General features: G+C 36.1%; 1 protein-coding gene across 13 annotated transcripts in view; it reads right to left on the reverse strand.

Annotated features, from left to right (window-relative positions):
- Positions 1-25,291, reverse strand: part of ICE2 (interactor of little elongation complex ELL subunit 2) — a 52,264-nt gene extending 26,973 nt beyond the window's left edge. For 3 of the 13 annotated variants that reach the window (XR_012652826.1, XR_012652827.1, XM_075045484.1), the window contains exons 1-15: positions 25,115-25,291; positions 24,554-24,631; positions 24,015-24,119; positions 21,083-21,350; positions 19,840-19,959; positions 18,066-18,200; positions 17,591-17,707; positions 15,880-16,039; positions 13,681-13,865; positions 12,211-13,168; positions 10,113-10,291; positions 8,509-8,638; positions 2,844-2,928; positions 2,704-2,754; positions 1,377-1,635 (exon numbers count right to left, since the gene is read on the reverse strand). Coding sequence is in view for 10 of the 13 variants with exons in the window: in XM_075045484.1 (XP_074901585.1) it covers positions 1,377-1,635; positions 2,704-2,754; positions 2,844-2,928; positions 8,509-8,638; positions 10,113-10,291; positions 12,211-13,168; positions 13,681-13,865; positions 15,880-16,039; positions 17,591-17,707; positions 18,066-18,200; positions 19,840-19,959; positions 21,083-21,350; positions 24,015-24,119; positions 24,554-24,631; positions 25,115-25,284 (3,000 nt within the window). In the remaining 3 variants the exon portion in view is untranslated. Of the gene's footprint in view, positions 1-1,376; positions 1,636-2,703; positions 2,755-2,843; positions 3,755-5,819; positions 7,923-8,508; positions 8,639-10,112; positions 10,292-12,210; positions 13,169-13,680; positions 13,866-15,879; positions 16,040-17,590; positions 17,708-18,065; positions 18,201-19,839; positions 19,960-21,082; positions 21,351-23,152; positions 23,227-24,014; positions 24,120-24,553; positions 24,632-25,114 lie in introns of those variants that run through there. The other 10 variants (XM_075045486.1, XM_075045483.1, XR_012652828.1 and 7 more) reach the window with 10 other exon arrangements.
- Positions 25,292-25,536: the final 245 nt, after the last annotated feature.

A 25,536-nucleotide genomic window follows, 5' to 3' on the forward strand; every position in this document is an offset into this window, starting at 1 on the left:
AGTTCAGAGCAACCAGAGACAGGTGATCAGTGGCAATTTGTCCAACTGAGCTAACATACTTTAGAGGGCCAAAAGGAAACCTTATTCTTGCTGCAGAGAATTAATGTTTTCCCTACATGAGCTTCATTTGAAATTACAACCAACCAAGAACACATCCAAGATGCTCCACCCTAGTCACTGAAATCAGGAATCAATAAATTAAGACATGAAAGATTTCAAAGTGTCATGAGGGGACTGAGGAAAGTACTTAAACTTCCAGTGAAGAGTAACGTCATTTGGTTTTCTGTCTTGCCATATGATTATCCCACACCCAGTAATGTAAAAGCTCTGGCAATTTTTTTATTTTTGTGTGGCTGATTTGCTTACACCCGAAATCTCATGCAGACAAGAGAGGTTATCAAATACTACTGTTGAGTGGTCATTGCCATCTGCACAGAGGAAGGACTAATCTGCGTCCCTCTCCTCTACCTGGCTACTTATTTTCACTAAGCTGGTTAGAATTTACTATCTTAGACCTCCAAGACATGCCAGTTTCTGCTGAAATAGCCCCAAAAGTTCAAGATTTTGAGATCTGGGGACAAGACAGAGGGACAAATGGAGATGAAGGTGGGACTGAAAAAACAGGAAACCAGGTTAAAAGGTCCTTCCTGAAATTGTTTGAAGAAAGAGTACATCAACAAAAAGCACCATCACAGAGGCAAAATTAGAAAATCCTTATAAATGCAAATATTGTATCTGTTTCAGCTGTACTGCAAATCTATAAATTACAAAGCTTTTAATAAAGCCAAATGCTACATTCTTTTTGCTGTCCATTAGCTCACATTAAAGAAGCAAAACTTCATTTTGAAAGAATTTTGCCACAAAATAGGGCAAAAAAAAGTGTATTTAAAAAGAAAACCCAAACCACCATTTAAGTTATCACAGAGAACTGCAGTAAGAGCCCAATGGAATACATCCTGACAGTAGAATTCACCTTACCTGATTTTACCTTGATACAGTTGTGCTAATCATCTTTATTCCTGTAGTCATCAGAGAGAAAATGACAACTCTACAGCACAGGTCCTACAATCTATTTAAGAGGCCCATCCTGGTGTGGAGATGCACCTTACAAAATATTCCATTTTCCTCTGTTAACAGCACAACAAGCTTAAATGTTGTTTTTCCATACTGTAGAGTTTAAAGTTAGGTGAGATGAATCTTACCTTAAATATTTTTCAGGAAAAAGGCATTCCTATTCTTGGTAGTGGATCCAGAACTCTAAAGGATCTCTCTGACCCCCAAAGATGACAGATAAATATACTAGCTATGTACCCAAGGGACTGAAACAGATTATTTCAGAACTGCTAATCTGCCTTTCCATCAAGTGTGATACTGACCTTCTGTTTCCAGGTGGCTTCCTGGGGTGCAGGTGGAAAGGTGCATGGAACTCTTCCATGATTCATGTGATAGGGCAAAGGGAGGCTGGGATCTAGTGGCACCCATGGGACTGAAAGAGTGGCAGGTACAGTAGGGAGATCACAATGAGCTTTATGTAAGTTATATGATGCTCTCGTCGTCTTGTCAAGAGAACTCTTGTAGATTCCAACTGATGAATCTCCTGCAGCATGAGTCAATAAATAAGAGCCCTCCTGCAAACTAAAAAGATAAAGTTAAAATGAAAAATATTATTTAAATGTTTTTGTTTTGTTTCATTTGATCAGGATAGCCAAGTTCTTAATGCAAGAGCAAAACATCTTTAGATATTTACTTATCAGTCCCTGTTTTACCAAAATGCTATGGACAAAACCCCATGAATTCAATTGCATTGATAAATACCTACTAATTCATGTGTTTATAATGTATTCATAATATACTAATTTATCATCAATGTACAGATTACCATCATGTTCAAGAAAACAATTAAGCAAACACTGAAAACCATGCATATTTGGCAAACTGTAATTCTTTAACCAGTGCCTTACAAAGCATAGTGCATATATCGACACAGACACAAAGAACAGATGTGCTTTAAATACATGCAGGATTAAGCAGGTTTTCAGGATGATAAATGTCAACCAACTGCCCAAATCAAAAATCTTAGCCACAAATCACGAAGCTACAGAAATTACAAAGTGCAGGAAAACTCTTCTATAATTTGAATTAAGAGGCTTCACACACAGTGAAAGAAACCTGCTTCACAAAAAAATTAAGACACTTGCAGACCAAAAGCCTTGAAGTAGCTAAATAAAGAAAGAAAAGGAAGGAGCAAGAAAATGGTTGCAACACTGTACAGAGAAATATGTATACTGTTCTAAGTCAAGCTAAGCAGAAGGGAACATAAACAGTATTATTTCTACAGATCAAGCAAAAAGACTAACAAAAAGCAGAAGTCCAAATTTTAAATGTCAGCCTACATACATAATATTAAATCTCACTCCTGTGAACTGTTTAATCAGCTCAGAAGTGTCCACTCTCCTCTCTTGGATAAGTAGTTCATAAAAATCAAGTTCTTATTCTTTTGCATCATTTATACAAACCCTGTAATCCTAAGCACATTTTTATACAGTACTGCATCATGCTATGCTAGACCTAAAAGAATCTGTAAAATATTTCATGTATCTGAGGAAATAAAATTCTTAAGATTAGACAAGCATTCTACAGAAGAAATAGGATGAGCTGGGTAATGTTGCAAATAAATACAACGAACAAGAATGGAGCACTTACTCAGACACTTTCTTCAAAATGTGATGAAGTATATTTAATGAATTTGCAGGCCTGCGGAAAAGAAATTACAGAAGTAGTAACTTGCAAGGCTTGTTAGGATTTCAAATTCATTACTAAAAAAACCTACTAAAAATACTCACTTAATCAATCCAAGTTTTTCTCTTAAGATTTCTGGAGAAATCTTTTCTAGCATAATAAGCTTTGATGTAAAAGCATCAATACGTCCTGAAAAATATTAATTCAATTAATATGCTGAAAATAAAAATGAGAACAAATGCAAAAGCATAATTTGCAGACCTAATGCATTTTAAAAGGAATAAAAAATTTTGCTTTTACAGCATAGAACAGTGAAAAGTATTTATCAATGTTGCAAAATAATGGAAAGTAAAATGTATAGCTGCTCAAAGTACAGACATCCGTATTCGGCCTGCCTTTCTAAATCAGGGAGATGCCCATGATTCCAGCAAATCTTACATCTTGGGTGATATCTGGGATACACAACTTCATTTTGCCATGGCCTTAACCTCATCAGATAGCTTGTATCTTCTCAAGTTCTTTTGATCCTTATCACTATGCTTTCTCACTGGACAGATCATGAAAGTTTATCTTTTACAACAAATTTTCTTTTGAGTTTAATATACTTGTTTTTCTATTCTGACAGTTTATACAAACAATTGCATTACTTGATTTTCTGGGGATTGTGAACCTTTGTCTCTTGATTTCCATCCCCCCCTCCCCTCACCTGAAAAATTATAATTTACAATTCAGGCCTTTTTTACAGCAAATCATTAAAGAGTATTTGTCTTTGACACAGCTATGAGCAACAATTCAAAGCTCTCCTCATCTCGTTTTTAAAATAAAGGCTGACAAGAACAGTTTAGCCCACATTTTCACTTGATAAGCAGTAAAGATCATTAGCATAGCTTGTACACTGATGTGGTGACCGTGCCTTACCTTCAGGTTCTCTCTCATGTTGAGGTTTTCCCAGAAATCTGTTCTATTCCAGCTCCCACAAGGAGGATGAGAAAAAGGCAGCATAATAAAACATGACCTACTCAGAGGAATTTACTGCCTTACTACAAATCTGCTCTCGTAGGAAGTGTAAATTGTTCAATTGTACAGTTAAAACTGCTAAACCAAAGCACGTCACATTCCAAGTTAAACATTACTAGCAATTTGTTATGGGATGTGTAAGACGACCAAGTAAGAACTCTCATTTTAACAAATTTTTAAAAAAAGCAAAAGGACAACTCATTTCTTTGAAACACTCTACATTTGTTACTTTTCTTGATATCAGTATTTTGTGCAAGACTAAGCAGCTAGGTTTAATATTCTGCATTGCTGTCTAACAGAAACTTGAAGTCATTATAAAAAAAACCCCAAAACTTAAAAAATAAAAAAATATTAAAAAAATCTGTTTGTGTTCTCCATTCCTTATCAGCCTCTCCTCAAATCAGAAACTTCTCTATTTCTAAACTCATTGACAGCATAGCTGGGAATAAGAAGTATCCATGAACTACTCACACCTAATTTATATTACTGTATCTTATATTTGAGAAGTGACTAACTGAAAACATTTGACACTAAGTTACTGATATAGTAAGTACTTCTTTCCAAGCCATTTTTCAAATAATCTTTATTTGAAGGCCAATATTATCCTATTCAAGGGAAGGTAAACTATTCTTTTTGCAGTAAGTTTTGCTTAGGCACTTAATGCAAATATGTGAATAATGGTTGGGGGTAAAACGTTCCCATTAATCACCAAAGCTTATCACAATTTTATTTACTGCTTAGATCATATACAAGTATCTTATTTGGGAAACACGTCACAGAGATTACTCCCTTTGCAGATGCAGGATTTCCTATCTGAGTAGCAAGGGGACTTAAATCAACAACCGAACAAGGTGCTCTACTAGAGCAAGATGAGGACAGCACTCCTAAGTTTGTTTGATTATAATATCTCTGCTTTTGTGCAAACAATCACTACCTTCTTTGAGAACATAAAAAATAAAAAAATTCCACTTAATATCACACCTTGCAACTTCTGCACGAGGCCATAGTCACAATTCTGTATTCTTTCTCATGTCCTGAGCTGGAAAGACTGCTGAGTCACTGCGCTGAGCTATGAGATTCTTCTCTCAGCCACATAGAGCAATACAACACTGAAGAACAACACAGGACTATTATGGGGAACAGACCAAGGTTCAAAGACCTTTCCATCCGTGCTTATTTGGCAACACAAAAGATTGTTGAGACAGTGAATTAACTTGTTTCAAGATACAAGAACTCCTAAGCTATTTAACACTGAGGTCTGCTACACACTCAAAACTTCAATTTTAGAGGCTTCACTTAAGATCTACATAGTCTCAGAACTATCTGAACAAGAATGCAAGTTGTAGGTACTGTGTTAGTAATGGCAAGATCACAGTTTTCAAACAGTTGTTCCATACTTTCACACTCAAACTGTGGGGTAAATTTAAAAAGAGCAAAAAGTATATGGCTCTATTATGGTTGATATAAAAAATTCCTTTATTATTAGACATGATATTTCACTTAAAATAATTCAAATTATAGCACGATCTGAGAAGTTAAGTCTGTCTTTCTCCTTACACCAAACACATGATAGCAGCAGTCTTACTTTCAGGTATCAGATTAATGAAAAAGAATGAGATATTCACGTCATTGTTAGTTGTCCATAATACAGGGATATCATTGCCCTTAGAGAATTGTCCCTGGAGTTTCAGAACAAAGCTTTCTGTTGCAAGGAGCCCTCTAAGTAAATCAGGACACTTGCAACATTGTATTTTTCACAGCTCCCCAGAAATACAAACTGAAAGGCAGAATTTCACAGCTACCTTGCAATATTTCTCAACAGGAGCAGAAAGAATCCTTAAGTAGAATATGGTAACAGTTTCCATTAAAAGCTGTGGTAGGTGCTCTTTCATAAAATGGATCATTTACTTCCATGCATGTCTTCTTACCTAGCTCTACTAGAAACTACACGGTGGTACCAAAAATCTGCAGTCCCCAGTTCGCCTGCCTGAATAAATCACATCTTCTGTCAGTATCAAAAACTGGTGATATGCTGAGAGTCCAACTCTGTAATTGTAGCAGACTTTTTTTTTTTTTTTTTTTTACATAGTGGTGGGAGGAGGGCTGCCCCACATGCTGGGAGTACTAATTCACCGTGGAGGACAGTGACAACCCGTGGTAATCCTGTGCTTCCTTAGAGCACGTAAAAAGAGAACCCCTGCAGACCCCAGGGTTTGCTGCTGGAAGAAGCACATCCAAGAGCTGACAAACAAGCATCACCATCACTGCAATGACCAGAGTTTCTCAATCCCAACGACTTTTTCTCCTAAGCACATGAAGACAGACAGTGTGTTGGAGGCCAGGCCACTGAAGCCTGCCAGCCTAGAGCTCCGTGTCCATTTCACAACTAGCAGAAACACCGAGGAAGCCCCGTATCAGAAGGGGATGACTGTTTACGTCACAAAAAGTCCTGCGGCACACAGCCTGCTTTCTCCTACACTCATGACAGTGTCTATAAAAAGGGGAGTTGGCTGGATGAGCTGTCTGCAAACTTCTGCACCCAAGCCATACATTAAGCATCCTATAACTGATGAGAGAGTAGATAGATTTCCAGCCAGATTAGCCAGCTCTCTAGTTTGACTATTTCCTCACAGTGCTTGTGACTCTGGAAATGTTAACAGAAATGTTGACAAAATTTTCTACAGGGGGCTAAATTTCAGTGCAATTCAGTATACTGTTCTGTTCATTAAAAAAAAAAAAAAAGAGGAGAAATGCTTCAGTACTGTACGTTAAGATATAATTAGAAATGGAAAACTGCATGCATAATTATCTCTTTGTGAGAATTTTTTTTAGAGAAGGGAAAAACCACAGCAAATATTGCTTTTACAATTAGAAACACAATTTCCATTAAAGATGGACAGCAGACAAAGACAGATGCAATCAGCAAAACTATCACCTCAAATATATTAGATTTCACACGAACCCTATAATTCTATGATAGGATGCAAAGTTTGTATGTAAAAATTAGGAAAGAGAGAACTCAGCATTTCTAAAATAGTATTCTGATGTGAGCCACCAACAGCAAAAATGTAATTCAGTGCACAAGTGGAAAGGTTAGGCAACCACAGGCCACAGCTGCTGCCATAACAACCATAAAAAACAGAGAATTTTTTCTACAACAGGAAAGCGAGGCAGTACCCACTGCAGAACACTCATTTACTGTACAAACAGGATTGCCCTCGCTCTGTAGCAAGTGCCAAACATACTCTAAAATGCATTTTGACTAACCACTTTGTTGCAGATTTTCCCTTTCAAAACCTTATTAATTACAAGTTAACTGGTATCAAAGAGCTCTCCATATAGTAAAAGGGTTGGTTAAAATGATCTGGCCACATTCTTCATATGCATCATTTTCATTTCTCTACAGAACATATGTATCCTAATAGACATAAAAACTTTCATGACATTTAAAATGTCATTGTACAAACATGAATACAGCATTTTCTACAGGACATTTGTTAGTGAATGCTCAGTTTATGTGATTTTGGAAAAAAAATGGCCTTTATAAGTAAGAGATCTTTCTGCTAATATTTCCATACTTTTTATCCCTGCATTATTGTCTTTTTATTTTCTGTGCTCTGAATTACAGCTGTCATCTCTTCTATACGAGATTTGTAGTTTCCTGCTTCATTCTCACTGAATGCATGGTACTTCTCATTCATAGATTCTATTACATTATCTCCTGTTTCCATCTGCTGCATGATACAGGACAAGGAGTATCAAGACCATCGCTTTGACAGAAATGTTTCAAGTCATATCACATATTAGAAAATGAAATTTCATGGATCAGTTAGATACACAAAGGAAAACCCAGAAAATAATGCTTAAGTAAGATCATCCAGTGTTCAGAACTACTGAGGAATATCATAGCTGTGGAAAGAAGTTCTCAATAAACTTGTGCTGTGTATTTTTTTCTTCTTCCTGTTAGGAATTTTCATTTCTGCAAAGCTAGAAAATTATTTCCAGTACCTTAGATATGAGACACATGTACATTTTTTTCAAAGCACGTAATTCCTCTTATTTCTGAACGACAGAACTCGGTTAATCCTATCTTGCTTGTTTTTCCTCATTCTCTTGTAATCTTATCTGTCTACATGTTATCAGTGTAGAAATATGAAGATTATTGCCTGTTTTCAAGGAAAAATAAGTAATATTTGACCTTTTCCCATACTGCAAGCTCAAAGGCCAAGGAATCAGTATGAGCCACATACCTGATCCTCTGTTCATCTTCTATTTTGGTACGTAATAACAAGTTTATTTAAAGTGATTTCACAAAATAATAAGACATATCTATAGCTCACATTTCATCAAGAAATATTTTTACCACTCCTGCAGTAATTCATGTTGCATATGGTTCTTTAAAAAAAAAACCCTCCCCCCAAACCCCAAATACTTTAACTCATGAAGATTACTAACTTTGGAGAACTAAATTCACACTTACAGATACATTTGTCTTCGAAAGACAAATAAATGCAGTTCTTGAAAACAAAAACAAGATGCTATTCATCTAAAACCAAAGCTGAAATATCCTCATTTACCACCCAACAGAAATTTTAGACAAAGCACTTATTTAAGATAAAAGTGAAAACCAAAATTAGAAAGTTAAAATAAAGACATGTGGAATATATCTTTAATAAATATTTTTCTCTTCTGTTATTCTATGAATATTCAGATGTACATGTTTCTTAAGCAAAAATCAACACATGAACTTACCAATATAAAATAAGCATTCAGAATGCAACATACTCTCTGTCCACAACTGACATATTTCACTTTCTGTAAGAGCTTCTACACCGTAATAGGGTTGGTATTCTAGTTTTGGCAACAGGAATATTGGAGTAAGCTAAAAAGTAAGATACAAGAAAAATCAGCAGTCACTGCCCAAAAAATGTCCACAGTTGAACTACATTTTGTAGTTGATAATCATCATAGTCCTCCACTACAGCTGAAGCAACAAAGACATTTCACAGATTTTTGTATGATGGCTCACATTCTATGAAACCAACAGTACAAACTTTGGACTACAGAGACTCTACACAGGGGAAGGTGAAATGGACAGGAAAAAAAAAAAAGCCTAGGCAAGCCTTTACGAATAATAAAAATTTGCTGCCAAGTAATTTTTCCGTGCAACTAAATTAATTTGAAGCTCACACTTCCGTGCTCTACTGCCCTCTGCAGGAATTTAAGAAAAAAATACACTATTATATTTCTGATTTGATTATTATTAGTGGAATCCTGCCATTTACTCCCCCGTCAGGGTCTTACTTGAAATTATAACCTAATGTTCGGACTCTCATTTGAAATCAGAGGCTAATCTTTGCATGTTAACACTAGAAGAGAAAATACAAGCCTCTTCTCACTGACAAATCAGTTTAAATTTCAGCAGGAATTTTAAAAAATAACGGTGCTCAGTTTCTGATTAACAAACTAAGCAGCTATTCACAGGCATTTACAAGCAGTGGATCAATAGCAAAGAGATGGTATTTCTTCAAAATAAGATTTTGAGCACGGAATCTTAGCAAGTAATCAGAGTTACAAAGATCTATTTCCACTTCACTAAAGCATACACACCTCACAAAATGCCTGCCTACCATAATTCTGGTATTCTGGGGAGGGAAATGTCACATCAAATTTGTTGAATGATTCAGAGGACTCTTGACAAAATAATAAATTACTGAGGATTCCAGAATAAGCTTTCCTTCTCCTGATGTTACAAGGACTATTTGGATTACACTTGCATTTAAAGCATTTTATTCCTTAAGACAAATGATTTGCTAAGATGTATACCATAGTCTTTTCAAGCAGAATGAATAGGATCTCTTTTTATCTTTAAATGTGTCCTCTGTTGTTCATTCTATCTCCTACTGCTCTGCTTAACTAGGCATAATAGCAAGGCTGAATCCTGCTTGAAAGTATTTATGATCATGAACATTCTCAAAGCCTTGGGCCAAAAACCTAATTACTGCATTAACTTTTAAGAATAGTTCAAACTGACATTAGTTTACATGAGTATAATTACCCATGCATATTACTGTAATGCAGTTGTAGTAAAAAATGCAGAATCACACTTGCTTATCTTCTAAACAAGTAGGTTTAAACAAATCACAAGTTATTCTTCCCTCTCCTCCTACAGCAATATTTACTTAAAGACATCACGTACTGTAGAGTTGCAATTAAAAGTACTAATTGTCTGAGTGAAAACACAAATGTTACGAAGGACTGGGAATCCCAGAGATGCCAGCTGAGCACAACTGTTTAAAAAACAAACAAATAAACAAACAAACAAAACCCAAAAAAGCTAATGGAAAAACCTGTACCTTCTGAGCTTTTTTCTTTTTACAGTATCGTGGCAATGACTTCACTTTTTGCACACTGCAACGTACAAGTAACAACAGATCATTCAAACTGAATAGCTTATACACAAGGTTGCCATCCTGAGGTGCTTCATACTCTGAAGGGTCTTCTTCAAGCATCTGGAGTTCATTTGGCAGCTTTCCTACAGAAAATAAATAAAACAGAAAATGACAGGCTTGCACATTCTTTACGATGAAGCTAACTAGCTTTTTGCTTTTTACTCTTGCAGTAGGTTTGTTTATATATTTTTTTAATAGGATCTTTTTTGTCTCCTAAGATTTTGGGGTGAAAACTGTCTCATTAGGCACAAGAAGTCACTTATGTATTAAGAAAAATTAAATTTGGAAAATGGCCGCTATAACTTTTAAAGATTATATTTTTAAATATTCCCACATATTTTATCCTAATCATTAGATTTCTTACAAAGACAGAGCTGTGAGACTCCATTCTTGTACAAATGGAGTTGAAAGGCTGTTTTTTAAGCCACAGCCACTCAGCACAATGGAGACAAAAAAATTATTTACCATGAATGCCTCCTGAGAGCTGTCATCCACTTATCAGTTATCGAAATAACTCAAGCCTCAGGTTTGGATGGTAGCATAATCTACCATCAATTTCAATACTAGTATATTCAAAAGAAACAATTATTAGACATCCAAGTGCGGCTTCGAGGTAGGTTAACAAACATCCCTGCATCCCTTAGAGATATTTTAACAAAACATTTAAAATAAACAAGAAAAAACTCTAACTTGTTCAACATTATTTATTGAAAATTTATCCACTTCGGCGTTTATGTGCATATTTGAATAAATGTATACTGTGTGAGATATTATCATTCAAGTGACCGGAAATAATTTTCTGTTAGTAAAATATTTAACTTAGTTTTCGCTTTCTGCAAAAAAAGACATGGATAGAGGTTTTTCAGCTTGCTACAGAACTTTAATTTGTAGAATTATGCTTTCTATTCTTTCACAGTCACTCTTCAGCATCTTAGCAATATTGGTTTCACTACCTCTATTAAAAAAAAATAAATTCTATTATCAAACACCTGAATTTCATACTCTGGCTTTTTTAAGGGAAGAAGAAATAGAAAGAGTACCATGCTGTTCAACCCTTCAAACTGAGGGAGGAGACATGGTCTTTTAGTGACTACTAAAATTCAGTTAAATCGACAAAAATGTAGGAAGTGACAACACAACAGAATTAGTTGTGTTAACTGTCTCCATTACAGATTAAGTAATTAAGATTAATTCCTATGTGATCAAATGCATAGCTAGTCAGAAAACACCAGCAAGACATGTTTTCCCACCAAAAAGCATTGATTCACTGGAATTAAATATTTGAGAAAAAAAAGTATCTGTTCTGATGGAACCTGCCTAGTTTCCTGCCAATTTACCTAACACAATAAAGTGCTTCTAACTTCAGTTATACAGAGCTCAGAAGCAACTCAGGCATGTGAGAAAAACCTCAAAGTTCATGGTCCCTAGGATCTTCAAGACTTCTAGTTATTCCCTGAGGTCTGGGCATAGCATAGGTTCATTTTCCAGCTAAATGCCTGAAAACTTGGGAGAGCTGCTTGTAGTGAGTTCTCATTTCAAGTTTTCATTCAAGTTCTAATTGCATAATTTGATAACATCTTTCTTCTATAGAAAATGTAAACTAACTCAATTTTTGATTGACATGAAACTATTTTTGCAGGCCAGACTACTCAAATACTTGAATTTCTGAGGAAAACTAACTCATTTCACTACTAAATGATTTCTTTTCCTTGCTCAAAAACCTCGTGTATAACAACTTTTTTGTTTCTCTACAGTAAAACAATATTTCACATTCACCTCTGTGGACAAATAGCTCCCAAAATGCTTCCTTATGTGTGCAAGACAGTAATTGTCACACAGAGAAGGTATTGTTTAGGAAAAAAAAAAATTATCACATCTCTAAGTACATTTAACAGACATACTATTAGGATGTTCTTCAGATGAAGAACTTAAAATGTTTTTCTGTTACATTTTATCAAAAATTTGAAATTTTACTCCTTACACAATGAACACAATTACTTACTCTTTGGCACTCCCTGAAAAAGCCAAGTCCAGGTATTTCTAGATGAGCCACTGGGGTTTGAGGCAGGGGCTGGCACAGTTTCTGTGCTGGAGGTCACCAATGGTTTTGGAGATTGAGGCACAAGGGCTGACGTAGCATTAGAACTATCACAGCTCACCACTGGCTGCTCATGAGCTTTTTGGGAAGGTGACTTCAGAAGTTCAGTTTGCATTTTCAAAATCTGTCCAACAGGATCAAATTCTTTGGACAACTTTCTTTTAGCCTTTCTGGAGGCATTTTTTCCCTTATCTGTAATATCTGAGCAATCACTCATGCTTGCTAATGGAATCTGGGTGGGGGAAGGCGATTTGGCAGTCTCTGCTGAGGTATGAGAAGCAGTGTTTGGTACAGGTGTTTTGCAACAATCAGTGTTTTTACATTCTGTATCAATTATCAAACGCTCTTCATCCGTGTCACTACTACACAAAGAAGCGTAAGTCTCATTTTTTTGTGCAGTATCAGACTCTTCCTTGTAACTAAGAGCATTTGAGAGACTATTTAATTTTGTTTCACTGTACAATACTTCTTTGGTCATGACATGCTGTGCTTTGCTCAGTCCTACCTCCTCTGAATTAAAGCTTTTATGAGATGAATCTCCTTCAGGGCTGAAGCATAGAATGCCATCTAATGATGGAAGCTGCATGCTGGCACATGCTGGAACTCCTTGCTCAGAAATGGTGTTTTTCCCTTCTTCACCTCCACTGTTTATGGTGGATGTATTTTTTTTCCCCATTTTTAAGCCATGTGAAAAAACTTTAGCAGTGTTACTAACTGTAGGAAAAGTACTTTCCATTTTAGAAGTTCCTGAGAGCTTGACAGTTGCTCCAAAAGTTTCCAGTTCTGTAACATCATCATCAAAGTCCATCCCTGTGTCATCTGGAAGAGGAATCTTCCTGTACTGGTAGGTATCAGAAGACATCTTAACACAGGGAGGAAAAAATAATAACAACATAAAAAAAACAAACCAACAACAGCAAAAAAAACCAACCCCAAGAAATAGAACATGTTAATCACAAACGGGACATTGTCAAATTGAAAACACAAAAAATGTTCTAGTATCTGTATTTTGACTGTTGGGAGAGAGGGGCAGTAGAAAAGAAAAATTCCTGTGTTTAACACAGAATATCTTAAGACCTAGGAGTTGAAAGGCCTTTCAAAAGAGAAATAAAGTTCATAGAACTTTTCCCACTTAAATGAACTGATCAAAATATGCTTTAATGAAGTAAACATTAAAGCTGAGGATGCCGATGTAATAGAAGCATTTAAAGGAAATAGACAGACATTTTAAAACATAGGGTCTGTAACTCAGCAGTAAACTACCAACAGGAAACCTAAATTCTCCTTCTTTATCACAGAACAAGTAACTTAGGAACTATAACATATGTTTTTGTTCTTGTTTGTTTGTTTTTATATGGAGATGAAGCTACATACATCCCACTGAAACAGATTGTCCTCAGCTGGTTTGTCCATCAACACATCAGAAATCGAAACGTAAGACATTTTAGTTGCTAGGAAGTCCATTGGAATTTCATGGAAGATCTGGTTCCTCTCTCTTACTGTCATTTCCTTTCTCAGCAGAGGTGAATCAACATAAACCACTCTAGCTGGTTTGCTACCTTTTCAAGAACAGAAAGAGATTGACTATGTATTAAATGAAAGGAAAAAGATTGTTGTACAATTTAAGTAATAAATCTTTCAACTTCCAATTATAGTCAAATCCATTCCACATTCACACTAGAAGAAGTGAAAAACTATCCTCTCATTCATTAACAACAGAAAACATGTCCAGATACAGTGTGAATTATTAGGATCCTGCAGCAGCAATACATACCACATTAACAGTTAATCATATTTTAAATGCAGTTCTAAACAAAGAATTTGTAAAATAATTTAGGAGTCATCATTCCTTATACCGTGTTGTATCAACAAATGTATTCTGTTTTCCAAAAATATCTTTCTGCTTCCTTTGATGAACCTCAAAAAAAAAATTTTTTTTTTTTTTTGAAGTTTTATTGTCCAAAAGTGATGGCTGCAGTTTATATTTCTTCTAATCAGTAACTATGTCCGGGCTCTGCTGCCCCACTCTCCTGTTTACATCTTAACACACTTAGATATGAATCATCCATAGATTCACCCAAAAATAACAGTGATACCCTGCCCAATATTATACAGAAAGCAAAGGCACATGGTGAACATAGTATCAGTGTTTTAGAAAAAAAAAATAATCTGAGGATGAAAAAAATATAATTAACGCAAGACGTGGGTTACAGGGAAGGTAGAAAAAGAAAGAGAGGAGAAACCCTTCAAGAAACATTATATATTGCTAACATATTCTGAATGCCCTTTAGGTGTTAACTTTGGATCTAAACTCAAATTTGAAAACTGTAAAGCTGATATAAAAGGAGTCAGGCATGTCTTTACAGATAAAGTAATTTAATCTCATGTAGGAAAGTGCAAAATTTGTAGGATTTGCAGATATTTGACAGCTTATTTACTACTATCCAGAGGTCTGCTATACAAATTTGTGGGAAATGCATAGAACACAGACATTCTAAGACAATAACCATTATAAATACTCATAATGAAAAAAGCCCTAGTGTATTAAAAAAAAAAAAGGGGGTGGGGGGCAAGAAGTGAGGAAATCTATATTCAGATTACTGATGGAGTGCTTGACAACTAACTAGAGCATTCAGGTGAGTTAATCAGTTTATTCAAAACATTTTTTGTTGCAATTGGGAAAAGTGATCTCCATGGACATTCATTATTCGTTCATTATTCTATGATGTAAATAGGTCCTTTTAATTCCAGATGTTGTTTGTTTGTTTTTTTCATAAAACTTCAGAATATTTTTTTTTTTTAGCTTATTGAAATCAGTTGATAATTTTAACAGCTTCATGCAGTTTTCTTTCCAAGGAGCAGAGCTTACAGTTTTGAAAAGCAAAAGAACATTTAACTGATTTTTTTTTTCCCCCAAGTGGAAAATAGCTGTATGTCCAAATCCAATGTTAATGGCAATACCTCTAGAGGTTGTTGCTATTCTCAGTAACAAGGTGGAACAAGGTGTAGAAAACTATGAAATTACCTTGCTATCAGGTTTCCTCCTTGAAAACAGAGTAAAAACTATAGCAATGGATTTTTTAAGGTTTATTTTTTTACAATAACTTTGATTAAACTAACCACTTTATAACACAAAAGTCTCTGACTCCTTACCAGATGACAGCTGAAAACATTCACCTCAGATTTTTGCCCTTTAAAACATGTGAACAAAGTCAGTCAAATTTTATTACTTTGTTTGATTCCTTAAATTAAAAACATGGAAGTACTTAAGAGAAACTATTTTCTCATAGCTGCATTATAGAGTGCTGCTTCCTTCAGAAAAGGTAAAAATCTGAGCTTATAATTACAATTATGATTTTCATTAACCTTAGCTTCTTTCTTTTTTTTAAATAAGTCAAAATTAAACTATTCTATTACTGTGTGAACTAAACCAGACTACCTTCTACTTTCCCACAGTTAGTTTTACTGGATCTTCTAATTTCCTGTTCTTCAGTCTGCTCAAAAAGGATTATGAGAATATATAAAGGTCTCCATGGACAAAAATGTAATTTTTACAACAAAAACATACTATACCTGCAACAGGGATCATTTTAATGCAAACTGGAATTTCCCATTGTTCCTTGTAGTTAAGTCCATGATTATTCAGTAAAGTAAATAATGACTGATTACTTAAAACAACTTGAGGACAGTATTTCAAAGCAAGTTTTTCTGCATTTGAATCTGAACTAATATCCTAAACAGAAAAAAGTTAAATTTTTAAAGTTTTTTTAAGAAATACATATATAGATTTAAATTCATAAGAAAAAGCCCAAATCCAAACAAACATGGATTAACCCCCACACCAAAAGCCCAAATACCACGACAGTGCCAGGCTTCAGAATCAAATAAAAAAGCAAAAAATTCCCCTGAAGATTTTTGGCTGAATCTTATGCATCCACCTTGCAGCATGAGAAAATATATCTTCTTTACTTGTATCTTTCAGTTCATTCCTTTTAATTTGAATTAGTAGGTTGAATAGGGATTTGGATGATCATAAAATATGGGAGTCCATTGCAGAAGGAAAAAAAAAAACCAAACCAGATTCACTCACACATATATTACAGATTTTCTTACGAGTTAAGTAGTATCACAATAAAAGACATCTAACTTTAAAGGTATGGTTAAAACTGCACAGTTGTTTGAATACAGATTACATACAAAGAATTGTAAAACAAATACAAAAACATGAAGAATACAAATTCAGAATTGAAACGATAAAATTATTAAACATTATGAATACAGGTTTCCATGAAGAGAGGAGGCTGGGAATGCTCATGAGGTGGGAGGAGAACATCAAGGACTAAGAAGATAACAGAAACCCAGGAGCACTGAGGACTGTGAGAGAGAAATAAGAAAAGTCTAGCTATGTTCTTTTTTCTGCCACCTGAGACTTCATCAGAAATATTCTCTATTTATAGCTACAACAACTCTTGAGGCATATATCATTCTCCTGTGTCACCTCTGCTACTTTCTGAAGCAAAAGTGTCTTTGCAATCACAGTGCCTCTGTTGAAAGTTTGGATTTTGATATGTGAACAAACTCCTTCAATTAATGGATAACAAATTATCTGGAATAAACAGTCACAAAAAATGAGTTCCACAGAATGAAAACCTCATTGATGTCCTCTGTAGAAGAACACAAACAGAAACATCAGATATTTAACAGCAAGGTGGACTGGAATCTAAAAATTGTTCAACTCAGAAATGGAGTTTATGCTGTTTAGCAAAAGAAATTCCCAGGGTAAGCTAACCTAATCAACTTTTCAGAAAAATAGACAGTTTAAAGTATTTCTTCTTACCCTCAGGACTTCTTTCTTAAATCAGAAGCCTTTACACCTACATGCATTTATATACATGCATACACACTCACACACACAGAGGCCAGCTTAGAAACTGCAAAGCAAAGTTTAAAAGGAACAACACTGTAATAAACAATTCTATCCAGATTTCACAGACAGTGTGTTCCAATTTAAGGACCTCTCTAATGTTTCCTTTAGAGAATAGAGGAAGTCCCTTCAAGAGGCACTAGCTCCAAAAGGTAATAACACAACTTTTGAAGAGGGCAATGTGATTGCTATAAATGAAATACTAAACAAATAATGATACAGAATATGTTCCTATCCTACAAGATGTGTAAGATTAGGAAAAAAAAAATATGAAAAAAATGTATGAAGAAACATAAATAGGACCAAATTGCTCTCTTCTACAAAATAAGCCTTAAAAATGACAATAAAAAGGTTACTTACATTGTGCATAATAGAAGCCTTTTTTTCTGGAGTTATAATAGATGTAACAGTTTTGTAGTCTGTGGGCAGTTGAACAGGCATGGTAGGGAAATCTGTTTTACCACGTCTTGCCGTACCCTTGAAGAAATCAAGTAGTATCAGAAAATAGCTTTAACTTGAAATCATGCTGACCCAACAGTGCACTTCTTATAGTGAAAAATATTAAGAATTTAGGCAGGTGCATTATAAAGTTAGTGTTACATTAAAGAAAAAAAACCTATTAATGCAACCTTTTTGAAGGGTGTTAACAGCCTTACTACTACCAAAAATAATTTCATCAATGTTTTCATTAACAATTTTAATTATAAATTATAACCCCTAAACCAACCACTGAATAATACTTGTAAAAAACCCGAATCCTTGTGTAACACAATCCAAATGTAATTCTACTTATTTGAAAATAACACCAAAACAATACGTATATGTAAGATATTACCATTACAAGAAGATTTTTTTCCAGCCTAAAGGTCAACTGCGTATGAAACTTTCCTCCCATGATACTCATGATCTCCTGTAGTGTGTAAAATTCAGGATACTTTTGTGCATGTCCAATACAAGCACGTAATAATTCCTAACATAAAAAGAAAAAATAGTTTATGCATTTGTATCTTTCATAAGAAATTAATTTTTGAAAGTTTTTTCTGCAATTGCAAGTTGCATTTGCATATACTTTCTGTAGAGAACACAGATATATTTAGCAATTACTGCTAACAGACTTGTTCAACTTTTCCAGTTAGAGACAGTATTTAAAAACTTAGAGATAACAGTACAATTCTGTAAAAATCTTACAATCACTGGTATCGGAACTGAAACATATTCAAAATTCTCCTCAACCCTTTATATGCAAGGCTAACAATGTATGCATACAGGCTCAAACCAATCAAAAAAAAAGTTTAGTACAGTTTCAACTGTGCTAAACAAGGTAATTATTTTCTTTTCAGTTCATTTATCTTGGCTTTTAGAGGGACTGGCATTTTTTGTGTTACTAGTCAATTTACACTAGGCCTAGGTAGAAGTCGCAAAGATAGAGACATAAGAAGATTTCATATGTATTGTAGCTTGCTTTCATGTCAACTCTAGATCCTAAGATAACTTTTTCTGATATATGAATTATATATTGAAGACATTTAGGTTTTATTTAGTAACTAGAATGAGTTACTTCTGCAAGTATTGTTTAAAACTAAATATGTGCCTCCATTTCATTTTTATCTCGGGATATCAAATTAACTATAGAACAACTTCAAGTCTGGAGACATTTTGTGACCAGACAACACCACTTAGAAAAACAGACTCAAGTGCAAGACACAAAATTACAAAGCCAATCCCAATTTTTAGAAAAAAAAGCAAGATTTTTGTCCTCACGTGTGCCCAAACCATGTGTTAACGGGAGAACAAATTTGTCTTGTGCATGAAAGAGCACATAATAAAAAGTGTTATGGTGAAATAGAAGCAATCCTTCTGAATTTAATGAAATGTTCTACTTTACTAAACACATTTCTTTTTCAGTGTTATTCTGTAAAAGAAAGCGATGCGGCACTTACTAGAAAAGACTGAAATTTTAACAGAAAGTATATAAGTACGCCATTTCAATTAAAGCAAGACACTATAAGGAAAACAAGGAAGAGCAAGTCAACCCACTGCTGGAAAGTTTAACGAATCTGTATTCTGGAATTCTTTTCTCAAAATGTGCTATTAAACCAAGAATGATATATAAAGTTGCATTCATGTTTGATTTTAGAATCATCAAAGATGATATTTAATACAGCATGAACTTGGAGATGATTATGATTAAAGCCTGAGTAACCTCTGATTAAAGTGACTTTGTAGCACGCTACTGTGGAGGAAAGCTTAACATTCTGTCCAGTAGTGTATACTTAGGAGCAGCTTGTTAATGTAAATGCACACTTAAAATGTAATTTCTCCCTTCCCAAATATAAAGATGTCATCTACTTAATTGACGACTAAATCTTTGTACAGTATTATATTCAGTGACCTCACTTATATCTTATCTTATTAGCTACAATAAACTGTGGGCCAAGTAATGCTGCACAGCATGAAGGAAAAGGCTACTTTCCATGTCTCATGCCAACATGGAATCAGCAGAAGTTCAGGGAACATTGGACCCCATGAGCAGTGCCTATGTATCTTAATCACAATTCCAATATGATTATTTAAGAAGAGAAGGTATTAAACACAGTATCGGTAATTACCTCGGTATAACGTAGTGCGTCTTCAGAGATGGTATCATAATCTTGGGCGCAGCTTTTTGCAGAATTTTGGGCAAACTTCATAAATTCTGCAATTTCATTATTTACTACTTCTTTCATTTGCTGGGGAAAGGGAAAAATCTACTTTTAAAGACAGAATGGAATCCTGTAGGCTAGGTATGTAACCAGCAAAATTTCCAGAGAGGTAGTACAGGTGATGGTACGAGGGAGGACATAGATTCCACCTGCTGCTCAATTTGGCAAGTCTTTGCATACGCATGTTTTTTGCAAGGTGCGTTTCCTTAAAAAAAAAATTAAAAAAAAAATCCCCAAACAACAACCCTCCCCCCCCCCCAAAAAAAAACCAGCAAGCTTCTTTCCATCATACACTGGTGGTTTATAAAAAGAAAGGTTACAAGACATTGTTGGAGCAAGTTTACATGACAGAGGCACAAACATACCTGAGCTCTGACTTTGTAAGCAATTACATTATAAGTAACAATAACACAGTAGGTACTGATTTACCTGGGAATGACAGTGCCATTGTTACAGCATAAAATAAAGGAACTAGCATTAACAAGGAAGCATAGAAAACCAAATGCAATGGCTCAAAACCATTTGCTGATTAATTACATTATACAGGATTCAACTAAAATGATACTTTGAACCAACATGAGACATAGCCTTTCACTATTTAAACAGCATTGCTGAGACTAAGTAGCAAGTGTGAAGCACAGAAGGTCAACACATAGGTCCCCTCACATGCTACTGAAGAAAGTTCGCATTACAGGGTGCTTGCAAAGATCACATCAAAATGTATCCATCTCCTAACATTACACAAGACTGTTACATGCCATTATGAAATGCTAAAATCACATTAAGGTCAACTCTTAATTTCACATTAAAAAATATGAGGTTTTTTGGGGGGTGGGTGTGCATTTGATCAGCTATCAAAGATCTACACTTACCAACAGTTGTTTAGACTACCACTAAAAACCACAACAAAACAAAAAAATCTACAGAAAACCCATGCACTTTCAACGAAATAAGCAAATACACTTTCAATTTGTATTAAAAATGTTATCCTGAATACTTTAAACTTTTATTACCATTCATAATACTATGTTAAAAGGAAATTACAACAAATTGAATTTAAAAACATTTTTGTTACATTTTCCTTAACTCTTCGTAATAAAATTGTATGACTCCCTCTACAATGTTCCTATGTACATATATGCACACTTACCAGATACGTGAATAATTCTCTTTGACTTGCTGCATTAACTTGAAAATAGGGGGGTTTTTTTGAGTACTTGGTCATCAGATGTAAGTATGTTTTCTGCTCCTTCTCAGTCAAACAAGAGGTAAATGGATAGGGGAGTCTAGGTTCTGGAAAAGGATGATCATCAGTTGTGCCTTTAGCCTCCACCTCAACTGGATCTGCAGCCTGCATGCTGCAAGTCTGTCTGTTTTCTGAAGAGTTTGCCAATGCCTCCACGTTTCTTTTTGCCTCTCTGAAAGAAAAGTAATAAATGAAAGAACTCATACTTTTCACATAAATAATAATATTCGTCAGAATTAATAGAGGCAGTCATGCAAGCCTAAACTTCAAATCCAGCAAAATGCACTGTGAGATACTCTATACTATTCCAATTCCTAGTCTGTCATAGAAATTTTCTCCTTCTGAAACTTCACCTGGACAATCAGACTAACCCTTACTACCAACAGCAGGCTTGCCACTGGTTTAATGATGAAAAAAATATTTTTTTTTTTTAAACCAAAATGGTGTAGATATTAGTCTGTCTAATCAATATTGAGGTGACAAGCTAAATATGAAACTCCAATTCTTTGTTCTGGAAACACTCATTATTAATGAAAAGATAAAGAGTCTCAACATTTTGTCATTCACTGATGGCTGGTGTTCAGAAACAGTTTGCACTCAAAAAGGTCTAACTTATGAGTCAAAGTTATGATTGTAAAGGAGAAAGACTCAACTAGAAAAAGCCTTTCTTTCACTGTAAAAAAAAAAAGTAAATTAAAACTACTTAATTGTAACAATAGAAATTCTGGATTTCAATGAAAAAATTCCTAAAAACAGAGCACACAATTCAAGAGTTTCATCTTCTACTCTAAAAAATGCTGAAATCAGTTGCCAAAAATAATTTTGGGCTAAGGCAAGGGGCATAGCTCCCCTAACAAAAACAAAGAAGTAACGTTATAAAGCTGGTTCTTAAAACAAATCCAGTATATGAAGGCATCTTAACCCTGCTCTATTTTCTTAAAAGATAAAATAATTAAGGTTAACAAAATGAACATTAACTGCTGATCTTGGAAAAAGCATATTTTTGAGATACGATTTCAGCAGTAGAAAACATCTCAAGTGTTTTTTCAAACCCAGCAGTATCACGTCCACAGTTCTTAATAATACTTCACAGCTGTCTCTCTGAATATGAGAAAGTGTCCATCCTCGTGGCACAAACTGGCAAATTTAATTAAGCAGCAGCAGCGACAAGATGCTGACTCAGATATGCCAATGTAGGAACATCAAGAAATTCTAGCAGCTTAAATTGGCTATATTCAGCACTGAATGAAATGGCAGCACATCAAGATCATTTCAGTATGCAGTGCTGTCACAGTCTTCATCAGGGTGCAAACCAAAATAATCTGACAGAGCTTTTCTGTCCATATTTACAGCATTATACTTTATTTGAGCTGACGGCTTAAATTTTTCCCCTTCATTTTATCAGCAACTTGCCTTCACAGCTTCTATGGCGAGAGAACATACACTTTAGTAAATATCTATCAGAAACCCCAATATAAAAATTGACAAATTTCCGCCAGCTTTTACTTTCATGTTTGCCCCAACGGGTTCCATTTCTCTTCCTCTTGACTATGGCCATACAACCCAGTTCCATCAATTTCTGAATTTTTCTGGTTGCAACCTCTCTTCTGGCTATAAACCCACTTCTATTACACACAACTGAACACAATCCCACTCTTAAGTGCAGTCATGTCTACTCCAGAAACCCTTTTTCTACATCATCTAAAGGAAGAATCCTGCAGTAATATCCAGTGTACCCAGTAGCAAGCTGTGAGGGCTGTGCTCATCTCTGCCAGTTCAAGGAAAGTTGCTCCTACAGAGATGAACCAGAAAAGCCTTCTCTAGCCAAAGATGTGGGATATAGTCATGTGATGGAGACAGGTGTTCCCCTCAAATGTGCACGCTCAGTGTCAGTTCATAAAAATACTGTAATTCCCCTTTAGAACAAATTATTTCTTCACATGCTGAACTCCCCACTTAGAGCACAGTCACTACCTTGATCTCCCATCCACATTCTTTGCAGCGTGAATGTTCATCCACCATGAGACACTTGCCACTTGTACCTCCCTACCAGCTTAATGACTTCTGAAAAAAAGACAATAGCCTAAATACAGTCCTCCAACTTTTGAAATTTGGCAGCATGAGTCATGCTTTTCACTATGCGAAACAAAAGTTGTTTCTAATTCCTCAACTTAAGAAAATTAAAAAAGACATCAAAACTGCACAAACAATACTACCTGTACCACTGGTGTTCACGTAATTTCATTTCTCACCCTTCAGCTAACAATCTATCCAGTTTCTTCATTATTCAAGGAATTAATTGCATCTCCACTGCACCTTAGACACTGTTGGCTTTATGTAAATGGTGATGGCTACTTCCAAAAGATACAGGTAAAAAGGGTTTCAATGCACAGTATCATCAGCCTTCTCCAAAGTGAGAAGACATGGACAGACAGCAAGACATTAATTTCTAAAAATAATTAGGTCTGGTTCACAGGTTACAGGATCCTTACCGTGACCAGTTAAGAGTGTGGGTCAAACTTCATCTCTCTCTGGTATGTAAAAGAGAGCAAAAAACCAACAAGCACTACCCCCCAAAAATAACCCAAACCCTATCCCAAAACACCCCAAATACCACCCCACTCCCCAAAAGACACGAAAGACCAGAGGTCCCAACCTAGACTCTTCCCACTTTCTGAGGTTTCACAATAGGTAAAGCACAGACCAACTGCTGGACCAATGAGTCAGTAACAAATCCTTGCATGCCGGGTAATATACAGCTTTCCCCAAAATAGTAAGGGTATGTATCGACAGGATGATGACAAACAGCACAAAATTGTAACATAATAGAATATACCTGTTTGATAAATGCCACAGTTCAGAAACGCTTGGTGCCAATGAATATTTTTCATAAATTTCATGTGAGAAAAATACTTCACTGCCATTCGTTGGTGAAATATCCCTGGATAATAATAATAAAAAACCAACAACAAAATAAAACTAAAACCAAAACAAGAACATTGCAATACACAAAAAATTAAAGGCCACATCTACCCCCGAGAAACAACAGAATTATTTATTAAAGGAAAAAAAAAAGGCCATCTACACAGTGTTTCCACATTCCTTCTTTAAGGAATTTACATATATACAAATTCCTTACTGGTTCTCAATAGTAACATACACACGTTCTTCACAGTCCAAAAAGAACAATTTAATGAATACAGGATATAAATTCTAGATATGGTGAGAGAAGTTCTGATGGAGTTACACGCTTTCAGATATTCATTAATCAAAACCAAACACTGGGCTGAACTTGCTGGAATTTTGAGAAAAATAGAACAATCTTTTGGTTTTAATTTTCCAGAAGAGATATTTTGTCTTCTACATAGACCTTACCTTGTTTTCTCTTTTTTTAAATATAGCCCTTCCAGTGTACAGAGTACAATGTCAGTGTACAATGCCAATCTTCCCACACTGTTTAGAAAGGCACAAGGAAAGATTTATTTACGTCTTCCTCACGAATGAACTAATTCAAAACCAGCCTACCCCTCTAGACTTAAAAAGCCGCATTACTTCTTTGTAGGGCATTTCGTATTAAAAAAAAGAACAACGTCACCACCCCAAATCCAGATCGCGGGTGTGCGTTACTCAATCGTTCCTCGTTTCTGAACATACATAAACACAGAAGCTAACGCTTCCTCAGGGAAAGCACACTTACAACTCCCCTCCTCCACCGAGAAAACGGCAAAAAATGGCGCCGCCCCGCCCTCCCTCAGCGACGGGGCGGAGCCAGGCGGGCGCGGGAACCCAGGGCCGGCCCGCTCCCCCCCCGCCGGGCGCATGCGAGTCGCGCCCGGGCGGCGGGCGGAGCAGCGCGGAGCGAGGGGACGGCTTCCCACCCGCTGCTCTTCAGACGCGCCCTGCTAGGTTAGGGGGACGAGGGGGGAACGTGCTTACCAGGTCAGCAGCTGCCCTTTGGCCGCCATCTTGGCGGGCCCCTCGGGGAAGCGTACTTGCCGGTTCCTCGTCTCTCTGCCGCGTGAGCCTGCCTCACGGCGTTGGCCAATCAGCATAGCAGAGCGCCCGGCGCGCGGGATCAGGTGTTCTGAGCCAGCCAATGGCAACATGGGCTCGAACAGCTCCTGGAGGGGCCGCGGCGGCCATCTTGTGGCAGGGGGAGCCGCTGCAGGGTGGGGGTGAGGGCGCGCCGGCGCCGCGGGCAGTCGCCCGTGGCAGAGCTGGCCTCGTCCCGCCGCGCCAGGAGACGAACTGTGCCTAGGGCCTTTCCGCGCTCTGGGCTCCGCTCCGACTCCACGTTCTTCATTAAGGTGTGGCCCCGGCCTGGCGTTGGGTGCCTCGAGCGGCAGTTCCCGCCCTGG

The sequence above is a fragment of the Buteo buteo genome, chromosome 13 (genome assembly GCF_964188355.1).
Source record: "Buteo buteo chromosome 13, bButBut1.hap1.1, whole genome shotgun sequence".
Lineage (NCBI taxonomy): Eukaryota > Metazoa > Chordata > Aves > Accipitriformes > Accipitridae > Buteo > Buteo buteo.